Source organism: Oryzias latipes, chromosome 10, assembly GCF_002234675.1.
Source record: "Oryzias latipes chromosome 10, ASM223467v1".
Lineage (NCBI taxonomy): Eukaryota > Metazoa > Chordata > Actinopteri > Beloniformes > Adrianichthyidae > Oryzias > Oryzias latipes.
In genome coordinates this window covers 27,814,717-27,828,069 of record NC_019868.2, presented here as the reverse complement: position 1 = coordinate 27,828,069, position 13,353 = coordinate 27,814,717, and the positions used below count along the sequence as shown (strand labels likewise).

The 13,353-nt window shown below is 44.3% G+C and overlaps 1 protein-coding gene across 4 annotated transcripts in view; it reads right to left on the bottom strand.

Moving 5' to 3' along the window:
* The window catches only part of pcgf3 (polycomb group ring finger 3), a 65,963-nt gene that overhangs the window by 17,021 nt on the left and 35,589 nt on the right, over nucleotides 1–13,353 (bottom strand). For all 4 annotated transcript variants that reach the window (XM_023959390.1, XM_023959389.1, XM_023959388.1 and 1 more), the window contains exons 3-7: nucleotides 12,100–12,217; nucleotides 9,888–9,984; nucleotides 7,560–7,615; nucleotides 7,354–7,461; nucleotides 3,328–3,416 (exon numbers count right to left, since the gene is read on the bottom strand). In XM_023959390.1, the coding sequence (XP_023815158.1) occupies nucleotides 3,328–3,416; nucleotides 7,354–7,461; nucleotides 7,560–7,615; nucleotides 9,888–9,984; nucleotides 12,100–12,217 (468 nt within the window). The remainder of the gene's footprint in view (nucleotides 1–3,327; nucleotides 3,417–7,353; nucleotides 7,462–7,559; nucleotides 7,616–9,887; nucleotides 9,985–12,099; nucleotides 12,218–13,353) is intronic.

The window sequence follows — 13,353 nt, the reverse complement described above, 5'->3', positions numbered from 1 at the left end:
CGTCAGATGGAGTCTGTAGAAGACGTGTGACCCTTTCAGAGGAGAAGCCATCGCTTTAGATCAAATATTATCATGTTAGTACCAGAAAGGAGCTGTCTCATCACAGGTAAAAGACTCCAAAAAGTAAGTAATCTTTATTTTATTTAGTAAGTAATCTTTATTTATATAGCACTTTTCACAGAGAGCGACTCACAAAGTGCTTCCCAATGTTAAAACAATTTAAAATCAGTAGCGAGACCCAAATAAACACACACAGGCATATAAACAAACAGGCAAAAGTGAACACAAGTAAAAGTCAGCTAAAAGCTCTCCTAAATAAAAATGTCTTAACTTGAGCTTTAAAACACTCGACTGAGTCAATCTGGCGCAGAGACAGGGGGAGGGAAAAACTGACAAACCCTCCAAAGAATCAATCATGGTGTTAGGGGTGGTCAGGGAAGATAAACCCGGGAGCAGGAAGACTCAAACACGTTCATAAGGTTTCACAGATTTACCTGAGAGTCCAAACAAATGTCACAGCACAGGAACAGGAAATAGAAATGGGAAGCACGATAATTGCAGGCAGCTGTGACCAATCAGGGAGAGGCTACAGCTAGGCAGGTAAAAAAATATCAGTAGGGGGCGACCATAACACGTGGTTATAGAGTTGGACAGGAAGCATCATCCTCTGTGTTTGATTCAGAGGTAAGACGCCATTCTGGAGGTCAGTTTAGTGCGACTGATTTGAACATAAAACACATCAAATGCTGAGATTTATGCTAGTGGTGTAACCCCCTAGCTAAATTGCATCTGGTAGTGTTCGGGCTTCATCCTTCAATCCAGGTTGTCTTTGGTTCAGTGTTTGAGTTCAGTAACGTTAGAGGATTGCTGGATAAGTAGTTGGTGAAAATGTCGGCTAAAGAACTGTTTAAGCTAACAAAGAGTTTGGGTGGAAACGGGCCGTCTGCAGGTGAGGTCAAACCTCTACGGGCCACAAAGGTGGGAACTCAAGAGAGAACCACTTTCACATTTCCGGCATTCTGCGGGCGACGGGTCGTAGCGAACACACACAAGGGTGAAGTAGCTGAGACGAAAGCGCATCCTGTGGATTTTTTAGTTTTGGTAGTTAGTGTAGTTGGTGTGGACATCCTACGGGCGTCCAACCAGCACTCATGTGCACATCCCGTGAGAGAAGCAAGTGTCAGTATTCACAACATGGCGTCAGGACGCCGTACGACAGCATCCCCTGTACGTCACAAGTGTCAGTAACTTCCATTATCCTTATAAATGCATTCACCACACACACGACAATGGTGCGTTCCATGTTCATGACCCTTGAACTGGTCGCACGAGTCTCAAGGGAAACTTCACGACACCCCTGGGCTCCCCCACAAGATGCAGCCGCTCCTCTCTATGACCCTCAATGGACCCGGACGACCCAAAAGCCCACAGGACCCGTGCATGTGACTGAGGCCTAAGCATGTTAGCATTAGTCTGATATCAAAGCACAAAAAGACCAAACGAGTCTTTATTGCTGGAACTTCTTTTTGAAGTTGAGTCACAGAAACTGGACTTAAAATCTTCCTTCTTGAAGCGTTCAGTCTGAGTGGTGCTGGGTTTGAGCCCCGTATATCTGCTCCAGGTCATTCCAGAATGAGAAAACGACTTGGAGTTTTGGCCTTCTTTGGGAGCAGAAGACAACTTCTGTCTGAAGCCTCATCTGGACAAAGGAGAACCTTCATGACATAGAACTTCATTATGGAAACTGTGGTTTTTGAAGGCCTACGGACGTTTCTGGGCTTGTGGAACTGGGCGACAGTCACATTTGTATAGTAAAAAAAAAAAAGATTCTACCTATATTAAATTCTCCTTTCATCTGTTCAAACTGGGGGTTTCTCACTCAGCGATCAACTAGAGTTTCCCTCCGCTTGACCCACCTTGACATGGTGGGTGGTTTTAGTAGTCTGTGGGTGGAGGAGCTGGAATATATTACTGCGACTCCACCCATGGAGCCAGCAAAACAGCATCTCTACTGCTCTCTCCAGAGCCGTGAGCCACTGCTCTGCTTCTTTTTAAATGTCCTCTGCGCACTCAAACAAACACTGTCTGCCCTGCAATAAGCAAAGACCAACATCCTAATATATCTGCTGTGCAGAGGCGCTGGAGGGGGAGGCTGGTAATGAGAAATAAAAGCCTCGCTGGTGATCTGGACTCCAAGGCCTGCGAGGCAGCTTCATCGCATTACGGCACGCCGATGTGGAGTCCTGAGAGCCAAGACGAGGCAAAAATATGCAGACAAGATGGTGCAATAGCGAGGCGGATGGCAACAGAACCCTCATTCCCCAGTCCTGCACCCAAACCTTAGAAGACTATAAAAGATCGACAGCATGAGAATATTTCCATCTTCTGCATTTATTGGGTTTTCTGTCTGGAGGCCATCATAGGAACGCTGCGAAATCGGAAGCATGAACGAGTGAAAACCCTGTTTTCCTGATGGACCAGCATTTATTCTGAAATCAGTTACGATTTATTGTGATTCTGCTAAACGGGAGTCGGTTTAATTGGAACGTCCTGAGAATTCAAGGTCGCGGCTTGCAAGGTCATCCAGAGGGCAGCTGGGAAGTGCTGTTGGAGTCACCCGTGCGCGCTAATTCCTACGTCTGAGTAATGAAGAAGAGATTTTTCTTTTTGTTTTAAAACGTCAGTTTACCGGTAATCAAGGATCACAAATAAGAAAAAGAACAATTAGTCACATAGAAAAGGAGCATAACATGGTTCACCATTTGACACAAAACATAAAACATTGTCAAAGCACCAGATTTTTGTTAAAACAGGACAGTCTGAAAAATGAGAATTCCAATTTTAGCCAGAAACGAACTGCATCAGCTAGAGGTTCACCTGCCATCCTGCGCTTCCTGCTTATGTGAATCGCAAGTTTCGCCTCACCAACAATAAAAATAAGCAGTTGCCACTTCTCTTTGTCTATCTTTCTTGTCCCCGGACCCATAAATAAAACAACGAATGGAAAAAAGTCACATTAATTAAATAGAGCAAATACAGATGTTAAAAGAGTGAAGAGACCTGAAAACCTCTTACACTGACTAAAAACATCATCAGCAGCAGTTTTTATCTCTATCCTAAATGACTGCTCGTTATTATTCTCCTGCTCTTTGGTTCAGATCCTAATGATGCTCATTTTACTGTTTTATCTTGGAACTTCTTATTTAAAACTAAAGGTTTTATATAAAAAAAGGTACAACTCAACAATTCTAAATCTTAAAAAAAGGAAAGTTTGGTGTGTTTTCTTTGATTTGCTGTCACGTCAGCTGGAGTTTGAGGAGACTGTACCTGCTCGTCACTGCGGTGATAGTCATTGTCCTCCTCTGGCTTCTCCTCTCCAGCTTCCTTGTTGGTCGTGTCCTCTGATTTAGCATCACCTGATGGGTAAACCACAGAGGAACAAAAATAACTGCAGAGTTCAAGTAGGAAGTTATGACATGCTTTTATTTTGTTAATTTGGCAGAATTGTTTGCATTCTTCAATGTTACAAGAGTTTTGTCCTGCTTTCAATGTGAGCAGAAAGACGTGTTTTACTTAAACACAATAATAATCATCTAAATGATAAGTTTGACTTCAAATTCTGATTCTGAAGTTTCAGAGACTCGTTTCCCAGACTGGACTTGCGTTCCGTCCTCCATTTGCTTCCTTCATCCAAAAAAACCCAGCACATCGGTAAAGAACCCGTCTTGGCGTGGGACGAGTTGGCAGCATCTGGGGGTCGTCCTGACGTTGATTGCATCGTGAGAAAGGTGCAGCGCGGGTTCTCGTGTTGCTCATGGACTCTGACGTGTGTGACAGCTAAAATGTGGTTCCCTGGCAACATGGAGTCTGTGCCACCTCCAGCTTTTGATCTATTATTTATTTGGGCTGCAGGCACATCCACCATCCAAAACTTCAGTCCCGCAAACATTCATATAGAAATCACACCACAGCGGCGGCGGCAGCGCACAACTTCCTCGTCTTTCCTCAATGGCTGTAATATTGTGACTTTTTTCCAGAGCTTCTTGTAAACAAAGTGAGTGAATCTGGAAGAGTTTAAAAAAAAACGTCCCCGTCACCAGAAAGTCTCGTCAGGCTACTGCTTCGTGTCCCGCTTGCTGAGGGGGAATCACGCCCCCAAAGGAAAGCTTCCAACCTTTAGAGCCACACTCAGAAGTTTCAGAATCATCACTCCTGTGCGTTTGTGCAATCTAAACAACACTTTTAAATCCTGAAAGCGGAGACAATTGGATTGTAAAAGCTGGGGGGGGGTGCGAGGTGATGCGTTTGTGTGGGAGTTAGCTGCGTTCTCTGCAGACTCATCACTCCCCCGCGCCGCTCCATTTTCTCCCGTGAAGGTAATTTGGAGCGAAGCGTCTGCGGCGAGTCGGGTTCGCTGGCGTGGAGCCTCGCACTGTCAGCAGACGGAGACGGGAGGGTTCTGCAGCCCAACGTCAAATGCTGGAAAATGGTGTTTTTAACCCGTCTTTGTAGCAGAAAAACAAAAGCGGTTTGGAAAAGAAGAGATTGTGACGAAGAAAAGAAAAAAGCTCCATGCTCCGCCCCTTTTAAACATCCACCTGCAGACCAATAGATCCATGAACGTCTTTGTTTTGAGCTGGAATCTGGATCAGAAATGGACGGCAGGATGGCTACGATATTGGTCGCCATCTTTGATGCAGACGCCAACGTTGGGTTGGGGTGTGATGGGGCTGTAAGCTAGCGTGTAAACAGATGGGTGATGGGTTGTGCCACAACAAATGTCCGATGAAACTATGCCCTACAAACGGCATCATCAAAATTAAAAGATCAAATAAAGAATCCCACAAAACGTTTCCTACAGCTAGGCTCCATATAAAAGGTGAGCAGAGAGCCTGGAGGTGCTTTATGAAGCCATCTTGTTAAAATATATCGCGCTGATCGTCCCCACTTCGAGAGAAGGAGGAGGAGGAGGCAGAATATTTGCTGCCAAGAAATGATTTGCAAACACTTCACAGCCGTTTTATTGCCATAAAACGCAGAAAATCTGCGGCTGCCTTTCATCCCTCAGGACGCCGAAGAGCCTATTTGTTTGCAATCTCTCTGGTAAATCACAGACAGCCGATGTAATAAAAGCCTTTTTCTTCTCTGCCTACACTCTTAAAACTCATGGCGTGCTGAGTCTGAGAGTGAATAACGTGGCGGAGGAGCGGCTATGGAAAGCAGCAGCTAGCTGCATACTTTTAGGGTTCCACCAGGAGCAGGAACCAGACGCTGTTGATCTGCAGTTTCTGCCTGATCTGTGCAATTTATATATATGTTAGAAGTTTACGATGGGAAAGATTAAAACTTTCTTATGGTGCTGATAGGCACCGTGTGCTCACCCTGACCTGTCATGGGCAGCATCACTTCTCAAAAGCGCCACCGCTGTGGCCCTTTTGAGAAGTGATGCTGCCCATGACAGGGCAGGATGAGAAAATGAAACTCCTAGTTTACATCACAGTCCTTTTTCTCTCAACACTGCCTTCCCACCATTCCATGTGTAACACCTGAAAACCAGCATTTTGGCTTTTTTTTCTTTTTTTTTTCAGTTCATTGTGTTCTGCATTCTGATTGGCTGCAGACGACTGTCAATCAATCTCCTTCCTGTCGTGTCTCCTGTACAGAATGTGTTCAGTTTGTCAATTTACATAAACTTTGAGAGTTTCAACGTAAGAGAGAAAAGTGGAGAAGGTGTGTACATTTTAAACGCTTGTAAAGGGGCGCAGCAGGCTCCGCCTACTTTTATTGAGGTGTCTTATTGGTCAGTTTATAACTTAAACTACAGAAAACCTATTGTTTTAAAATTGCTTTGTCATAATTCTTTTTTTATAGCCTGTCTTTTACCGTGAAGCACTTTTATCTTGAAAGGTCCTATACAGATAATGTTTATTATTATTATTATTTTTATTAAAAAATATCATGAAAAGCAGAGGATTATCAAGAAGATGTTTTAAAAAAAGTATCAGATCCAGAATGGTTCTTCTGGCTAATAGAATGACTGAGTAATAGCTGTTTAGTTCTCTATAGAAGTCTTGGAGCCAGCAGGTACTTCCTGGTTGGAACGCCAGGTGGGAGGAGCCACTCGTTTCCCACGTGCAGTCGATGGTTCGTCTGTTCCCAAACTGCGTTTCCGTTTGAGCGTGTCCTCTGTAAATGGCGTGTGTGTGATTCGGATGAAACGACCACCACAGCTTCGGAGCCCTCATTAGCAGGGAATCAAAGAGGCGGTTTAAGGCGGCGATTAGTCCTGCCGGCAGGACGGCCTCTGGACGCTCATTCCCCGACCCCCGCAGCGGTGAGCCGCCTCAGCGCAGCCCGGAGGCTCACCCCCCCCCCCAGTTTCTTCAATAACCTCTATCTGTGGGGTTTAATGGCTGCCGCTGGTTGTTTCTCTAATGTCAGTCATTAGCGTCTGGGCGCTTTGCTTTTCTACAGCTCCGTTGGAAAGAGAGGCGTTTATCTACACCGTTAGGACAGACGCTGGCGGTAGCGACTTCTGCCTCAGTCAAACCAGAACCGACCATCATCCAAACCCAGTCTGAGGAAAGAACCAAAAAACTGAAATGTCTCGCCTAAAAAAATCCATACCTGCTCAACTTATGCTGTAACATTTAAACTTTTCAGTGCCACCTTAAATATGATGACCCCTTAAAGTCCCACTCCAATCTTCTTTGGGTCTATTTATCTTACCGAGTCTTTTGATTACGATTACAAATTTTTTTTTTTTAGCAAGAATCAAGTTTGTGCAGAGCATCAGGAATCCACCTCTGAGACTGTTGGCACAGAGTGAGCCCGCCCCCCTTCCCCATCATGCATCTGTTTGCAGATACAGTTTGGATCCAGATTTCAGCTCAGACGAGGAAAAACAAAGACGTTCAAGGATCTATTGGCCTGACAGTGGATCATCGGAAAGGGGGCGGAGCAGGGAGATGGAGGCTCGTCGATTGTGGCACCTACGTCACAAAAACCATCTTTTTCCAGCTGATTCACCACGATTATACTCAGAAATGCAACTTTAGTTTTAATCTTCTCTCTATATTGCCTGAATTCACAGAAAAATGCCAAATTAAAAGCTCCAGTGGTTCTGTATTAGCAGGGTAAATGAAGGGATTCCTGGGATTTTAACTGTGAGTTTGTGGGACCTTATGGCGAGAGAGAAAAAAAAAGAGAACTGTGGCAGGTTTTATTGTTTTCATCCAGGATGGTTTCTAGAGCTTTTTGAAAACTTTTGAATCATCTGGCCTTGGTCCTTATTTAAATCGAACACGTTCTGCGCTGAAAACCAGCAGGGCCGTGTGGGTGCCGGGGTCGTACCATTGCGCTGATCTAGAGGGATTTTCATGTTGCACAGCTCTCCTTTGACGTCTCCGGGCACCTCCATGCCCAACTTCTGGTAGAACTCCCTCTGCTTCTTTATCTCCGCTGCAGGAGAGACAAACAAAAAGGATGAGAGGAAAGGCTTTCAGGCTGCTGGGACAGTGGTGGCGGGGAAAAAATAAAAAAAACGGGACGGCGCTTACCCTCTTGAAGTCCCGGGACGAGCTTGTACACAATGTCCTGCATTGTTCTGTCATGGCTGGAAAGGAAAAACACGGTTGATTGTGAGCACTTTCACACCCGCAGATGTCAAACTGCCGTGTAATTTGGTGTAAAATTGTTTAACCGTCTGCCCTGATTCGTAGACCTGCATTAAAGATTCATAGAACAGGAGGGAAGTCTGGATTTTCTCCACTCCTGTGGAAATGTTTGCATCTTTCTGGGGTTCCTTTGAGTGAAAGAGCTGCCTCCTTCACTCCCCCTCTGCCCCCTTAAGAGAGCTGCTGATAAAAGGCTGCAAATCCCAGGATGACATTTATGGAAAAATGTCCGATATGTGACAAGAGGAGCGAGAAAAAGAAAAAAAAAGTGCTGTGTTGTTGACACTTTTAGGGTGCAGCACATGTCCCAGTCAGTTTCAGTGCTGAGCAGCTGGTTCTGCTGACAGGGCTGCAGCACGGGGGCGGGCCGGGTGTGCAGCGCCGTTTGACGCCCGGCTCTGACAGCCGCCGGACGGACGGGAGTCCGCCGCATCGCCGTGGAGGAAAAACATTCGCGGAGCGTGGGGCGTTTATCCGGCCCTGCTGCTCCACCAGGAGCTGCTGCACGACGGACTAAATTAGCAGCCGGAAGAGGACCTTCAAGAAGCAAAGCAGCGACCCCTGCTGGTAGAGAGAGGGTACTGCGGTCTTCAGGCATGGCCGTTTCCTCTCTCTCTGTTGTAGGCTTCAGAAAGTACATCAAACTTGAATTCATATTATAATTTAAATAAAAAGGAGTGTCTCCGTTAAGGAGTAATGCGCCAACGCCAACTATAATTTTTAACTTCTACCACTGCATTATCATTTATGTGATGATAAATGTTCAACAACATGAATAACATGTTAGATCTGCATCAGAAATCAACTCTAATCTTGGTTCGGTGTATATTTCTCTGGAGAAAAAACATTAATTTTTCTGCTTTCAATCAATAAGAAAAACCCAGAGAGTTTTAGGTATTTTCAAAGTAAAGGAGGAGGAAAACAAAGGAAAGATTTTTTTATAAAATCTTGAAAAAATAGATGGAAAAAGACAATAAAATGATTTAAAACGAAACGCCCGTGGTGATGGTTTACCTGAATTCATGATAAATAATCCTTTTTAATTAGTAAAAACAGGGAAATTGCATTTGATGAGTGCTTTGTTGTGTGTTTTGTGCAGAATTGGACACTTTTGATCCTATTTCAAGTTTTCTTTAGGCAGAATAAGGTTGTTGATCCTCCACAGCTCATAAACTTTACAATATGCTCATAGTTGTGCAAACACTGCAGGACAATATTTCGTCTTTGCTTGATTAATTAAAGTCAAAGTTGCTGTAGCTCGACTTAATAAATCTGCCCAGAGGTCGAGAGTGTCGCCCTGCAGGGGACAAGGCTCAGAAATCTGCCCCCAAATGGCCAGACTTGTGGAAGAAGCCACGATTCCACCTTAAAGTTCCTCTCTGATCATCGTTTGGTCTATTTTAAAGCGTTCCCGCTGGTCTGTTCATTATGTTTTTAGGCGAAATCCAAAAACCTGCGCCGTCCTCCAGGACAGGAGTTCACTGCCAAACGCCAAACGCAAACAGACTCGCGTCTCTTAGCTTCATTGTTTTGATCACTTGTTCCACGGTCTGATACCGGATCCCGCAGAAAGCTGCACCGCTAAAGACGAGCTTTAGAGAGAGAATTTATGAGCAGAATCGGAACAAAGAAGTGAAGACTTGAACCACTCCTGATTGGTCAGACTGATGACGTGTGATTAAGACTCCAAGAATGATTGGTGGAGACAGTTAAAGGGGCGGGACTTTTCAGAAAACAGTTATAGCTGCGGCTAAATCACGGTACCATCATTCTTATCAAAATGTCTTTAATTGAATCAAATAAACACAAAGAAAAAAGTCTTTTATATTCCTAAAAACTCAGTGTTCTATCAGGGCCTGTTTGGATGAACAAAGAGCTGCTATCCTGGTGATGGAAAATGTTTTTAGATCAGTGAAAATGGGTCATTTCTCACGGCACACTGGTTGAAAAACGCTGGCTTAGCCGACGGCGAGTTTCTAAACTAATCAATGAATATGCATTAGAGGCCTTCTGGGAAAAAACAACAACACAGCCAATAACATCGGGAATCATGTGATCTCAGATTTAAAGGAGATTAAAAAAAAAAAAAAAAAAAGGGTCTCAGGTTTTCTGCTTTCTGCAGGAGAGCGGGATGAAGAGCGACCATCAGCTGGTGTGTGTGTGTGTGTGGGGGGGGGGGGGGGGGGGGTGCATGCACGGTCCTTCACTCACCCAATATACTGCAGTGGATGGCTCTGATGAATAACAATCCTACACGTGGGACACGTGTTGTTCTCCTCCAGATACTTCACAAGGCAGCTTCTGCAGACTGCACAGACACACACAGACGAGCGCACACATCACACACTGTGCATTTTCCCACCATTGCCCCCCCCCACGCTGTGCTGCATTTGTGTGCCGCATTTTCCACAAATGTAGAGACAATAAAGTCAATAAATGTACAAAGAATTAACTACATTTCATTAAAGAAACACATTTTCTAAAAATAACTGTGCAAGCAACAAAGTAAGATACATTTAAACAATAGAAAAACGTGATTTTTGTTTTTTTTTACAAAAACAAAGATGTTAAAACTCAGCTGGTTTGAGGCGAAAGTATTTAAAATAGATAAATAAATAAACAAAAGGAACTATTTTAAGGCAAAAATCATAACTGGAACACGTTTTCTTAGGGAACTGCATTTTTTAAATACCAGTATCAATAAATATCAGTTAATTAAGGAGTTCTGCTTTGCAGTTGACTGTATTATTGTGTGGATTAAATCTTTCGTGTTTAATGGTTTTCATAACTTTAAACTGAGGGTTTATGAAGCCGTCTCCATGAATTCTGCTGAAACCAGGCTGCTGCTGCTGAAGCTGCGGCTGCCGCTGCAGTGGAGACGTGAGGTGAATCTGCTCCCTAAGCCTTCATCACGCCGGAGAGCCTGGACTCTGACGTCACAACCAGCCGCCCATCTGCGGTGCAAGCACGCCCTCTGCTGGGCAGCAGAGGTACTGACGCCGGTCTGTCTGTGACCTGAGAGGTTTTCCCAGCTGCCAACATCAGCAGAACTTCGGTTTGTGTCCAAGAGCTCCTGAGACCGACCTCCTCCCCTGCAGTGGAGTTTGCAGCAGGACGGTCGTCAGCTCGGCGTGAGGTTATGGCTGACGGGGCCTCTGCGACCTCACACGCCTCTTATGTGACTGTCGAAGAGCTTCACCTGCTCACCGGGGACGTAAACAGGCTTCACGAACCCAGAGACCCCAGAACCAACAAATAGATTTACAGATTTCTTTCTAAAGACGGAAACAGAGGGTGTTATGAGCTGTTGATTTCAGAAGGTGAAGTCCAGCACAAACCAGACGTTTTTGAAGAAAGGAAACTTTTCTTCAGGTTTAAAGTGTTGGAGGGGAAGCAGAACCCCCGAGCTGATGTTTGTGTCTTCAAAGCCTGAAAACTGACAAGATGCCGGCTCAGATTTCAGGGGAAAAAAAACACAATTTGGAGATGAAATGAGACATCGGATGACGCTTCCACGACTTTGATGACCCGGACGACTGGCGACAAGCAGGATGAATTCGAGATGCAGCTGCAGGAAAATCTAGTGTTTTGATTTGAATGTTTGAGGCAGATATTTTACAGAATGTGAAGATAAACTTTACCCGCCTGAGTTCAGGGGTACTGAAAGCTATAAAACAAACAAACAGGGACGTCCGCTTGAGCATCGTACAGGTCGGTCGATCCCAGAAAATATAGGCTGACATTAAACCAGGCTGTTGTAGAAGGTTGGAGAAGACTGATTTAAAGAGTTTTGCATAAGACAGAAGCAGCAAGTTCCCTTTCAGATCATTTAAAAACTGTAGAAGTCTCTTAAAACCGCAGATCTGAGCGCTGCTACGTGCAGAAACAGCATTTTTGCAGAGAAGACGAAGAAGAAGAAGAAGAAGAAGAAGAAGTCTCCTCCTGGCTTACAGTCAGTCCTCCAACACCAGTTTGGTTCTTCTTCCATCTGAATCAGGTTTTTACAAAACACATCCTTACATCGAGACGTTTTAGATTCACTGGAGACGCATTTAAGACGGAATCTATGGAAAAAAGTCAAAATGACTTCCAGCAGAAATGATGGAGGAAGTCATGTTAGGATTAAAAATGACTTCCAGAAGAAAAAGTCTGAGGACTCGCGAAGTTTCTAGCTGGAAATGTTACGTTTTTTTTAAACAAACAAGACCTTTAAAGTGTTTATAAAACCAGAATATAATCTGACTTTCCAACAAAAAACATCTTTTTTTTCATTTCTGATGATAAAGCAGAGCAGTCTGCCACTGAGGAGACCTTCCAGTGAATCGTGTACGAAAACCTCGTCAGGCAAATCCGCTGCTTGTGGAAAAAACTCGTCGAGAGACGAGCTTCAGGGCCAACGGGGTCGCGTGCGGGGGGGACTTACAGGTGTGCAAGCACTCGGTGACGGTGGTGGCGTCGATCAGGTAGCCCTCGCACAGGCGGCATGTGATGTGGGCGTTGATGTGACACAGGTTGATCTTCCTCGTCAGCATGTCGGGGTTCTGAGGAAGACGCAGAGACACGGGTGTCACGCCTGAAGGAGCGTCTTGTTTTTAATTCACAGCAACTTTATTAGCAATTAATGCACAACAATCAATAAGTCAATACATCCAAAGAATGTGAGAAAGCAGGTTAAAGAAGCCATGAATAATACCGCCTTAAATCAAATTTACGCAGACATTGGTAATTGTTTTTTATACATTAAAACATAGATGTGAAAAACTGATCTTAAGTTATTGTTGCTTTGTCTTTATTAATTTGTAAATAAATTTGTTATTTTAGACAATCTTTTGGTGTTTGGTTATTATTTTAGAGTTAGGCAAAAACACTTTAATTTTATGTTACGCGCCTCGAGGTTCCTCTGCTTCCTGGTTCAACCAAATTACGTTAATTCAGTCGCCATCTTTTCATGATACAGAGTCAAAGTCTGAGTCGCTACGGCAACCACTCTCACCAATCATGACGGGGCTTGTTGAAAGGCCACACCCCTGCTGCTTGAAGGAGGGCCACACTATCAAATGTTTTTTGAACGTGGGGGCCAGCAGGCTCCACCTACTTTTATAGGCATCCGATTGGTCAGAAAGTACAGAAACCAAAGACTTTCAAGAACATGTAAAAAAAAAAAACTGTCAGATCAAGAATGGTTATTTTGACCAATGGAATGACGGAGTAACAGCTGTTTATGTCTCTATAGGAGTCTGTGGGATTTTGGATTCTTGGAGTCACTTCCTGTTTGGAACGCCAGGGGGGAGGAGCCACACAGTCCAGTTCTCACATCCATGCTAAGAGAAATTAGTACAAATGAAATGGATTCTGGTTTTCACAGCTGTGCGGCCCTAAGGTCCAGTTTTCTGTGCCAATTTCAGTGCCAAGAAACAAAAAGGCGGCCCAGTCACTGAACGCAGAAACCCATCTGACAAGTTCCTCCTTTCTAAGAACGCTAATCCTTTCTAATCTACTGCTAAATGACACCAGAGCGCTTCCTCATGCGGCGTTTCTGTGCGGGTGTAGCGGTTCAGTGTTCTTACAAACACACTGGAAGATCAGCAAAGGACAAACAAAAAAACAGCAAACGGCAACAATTTCTTCTCAGCTAACAGCTTTGAAACAACAAAGCTGTTTCTTTTAGTGGTTTGAC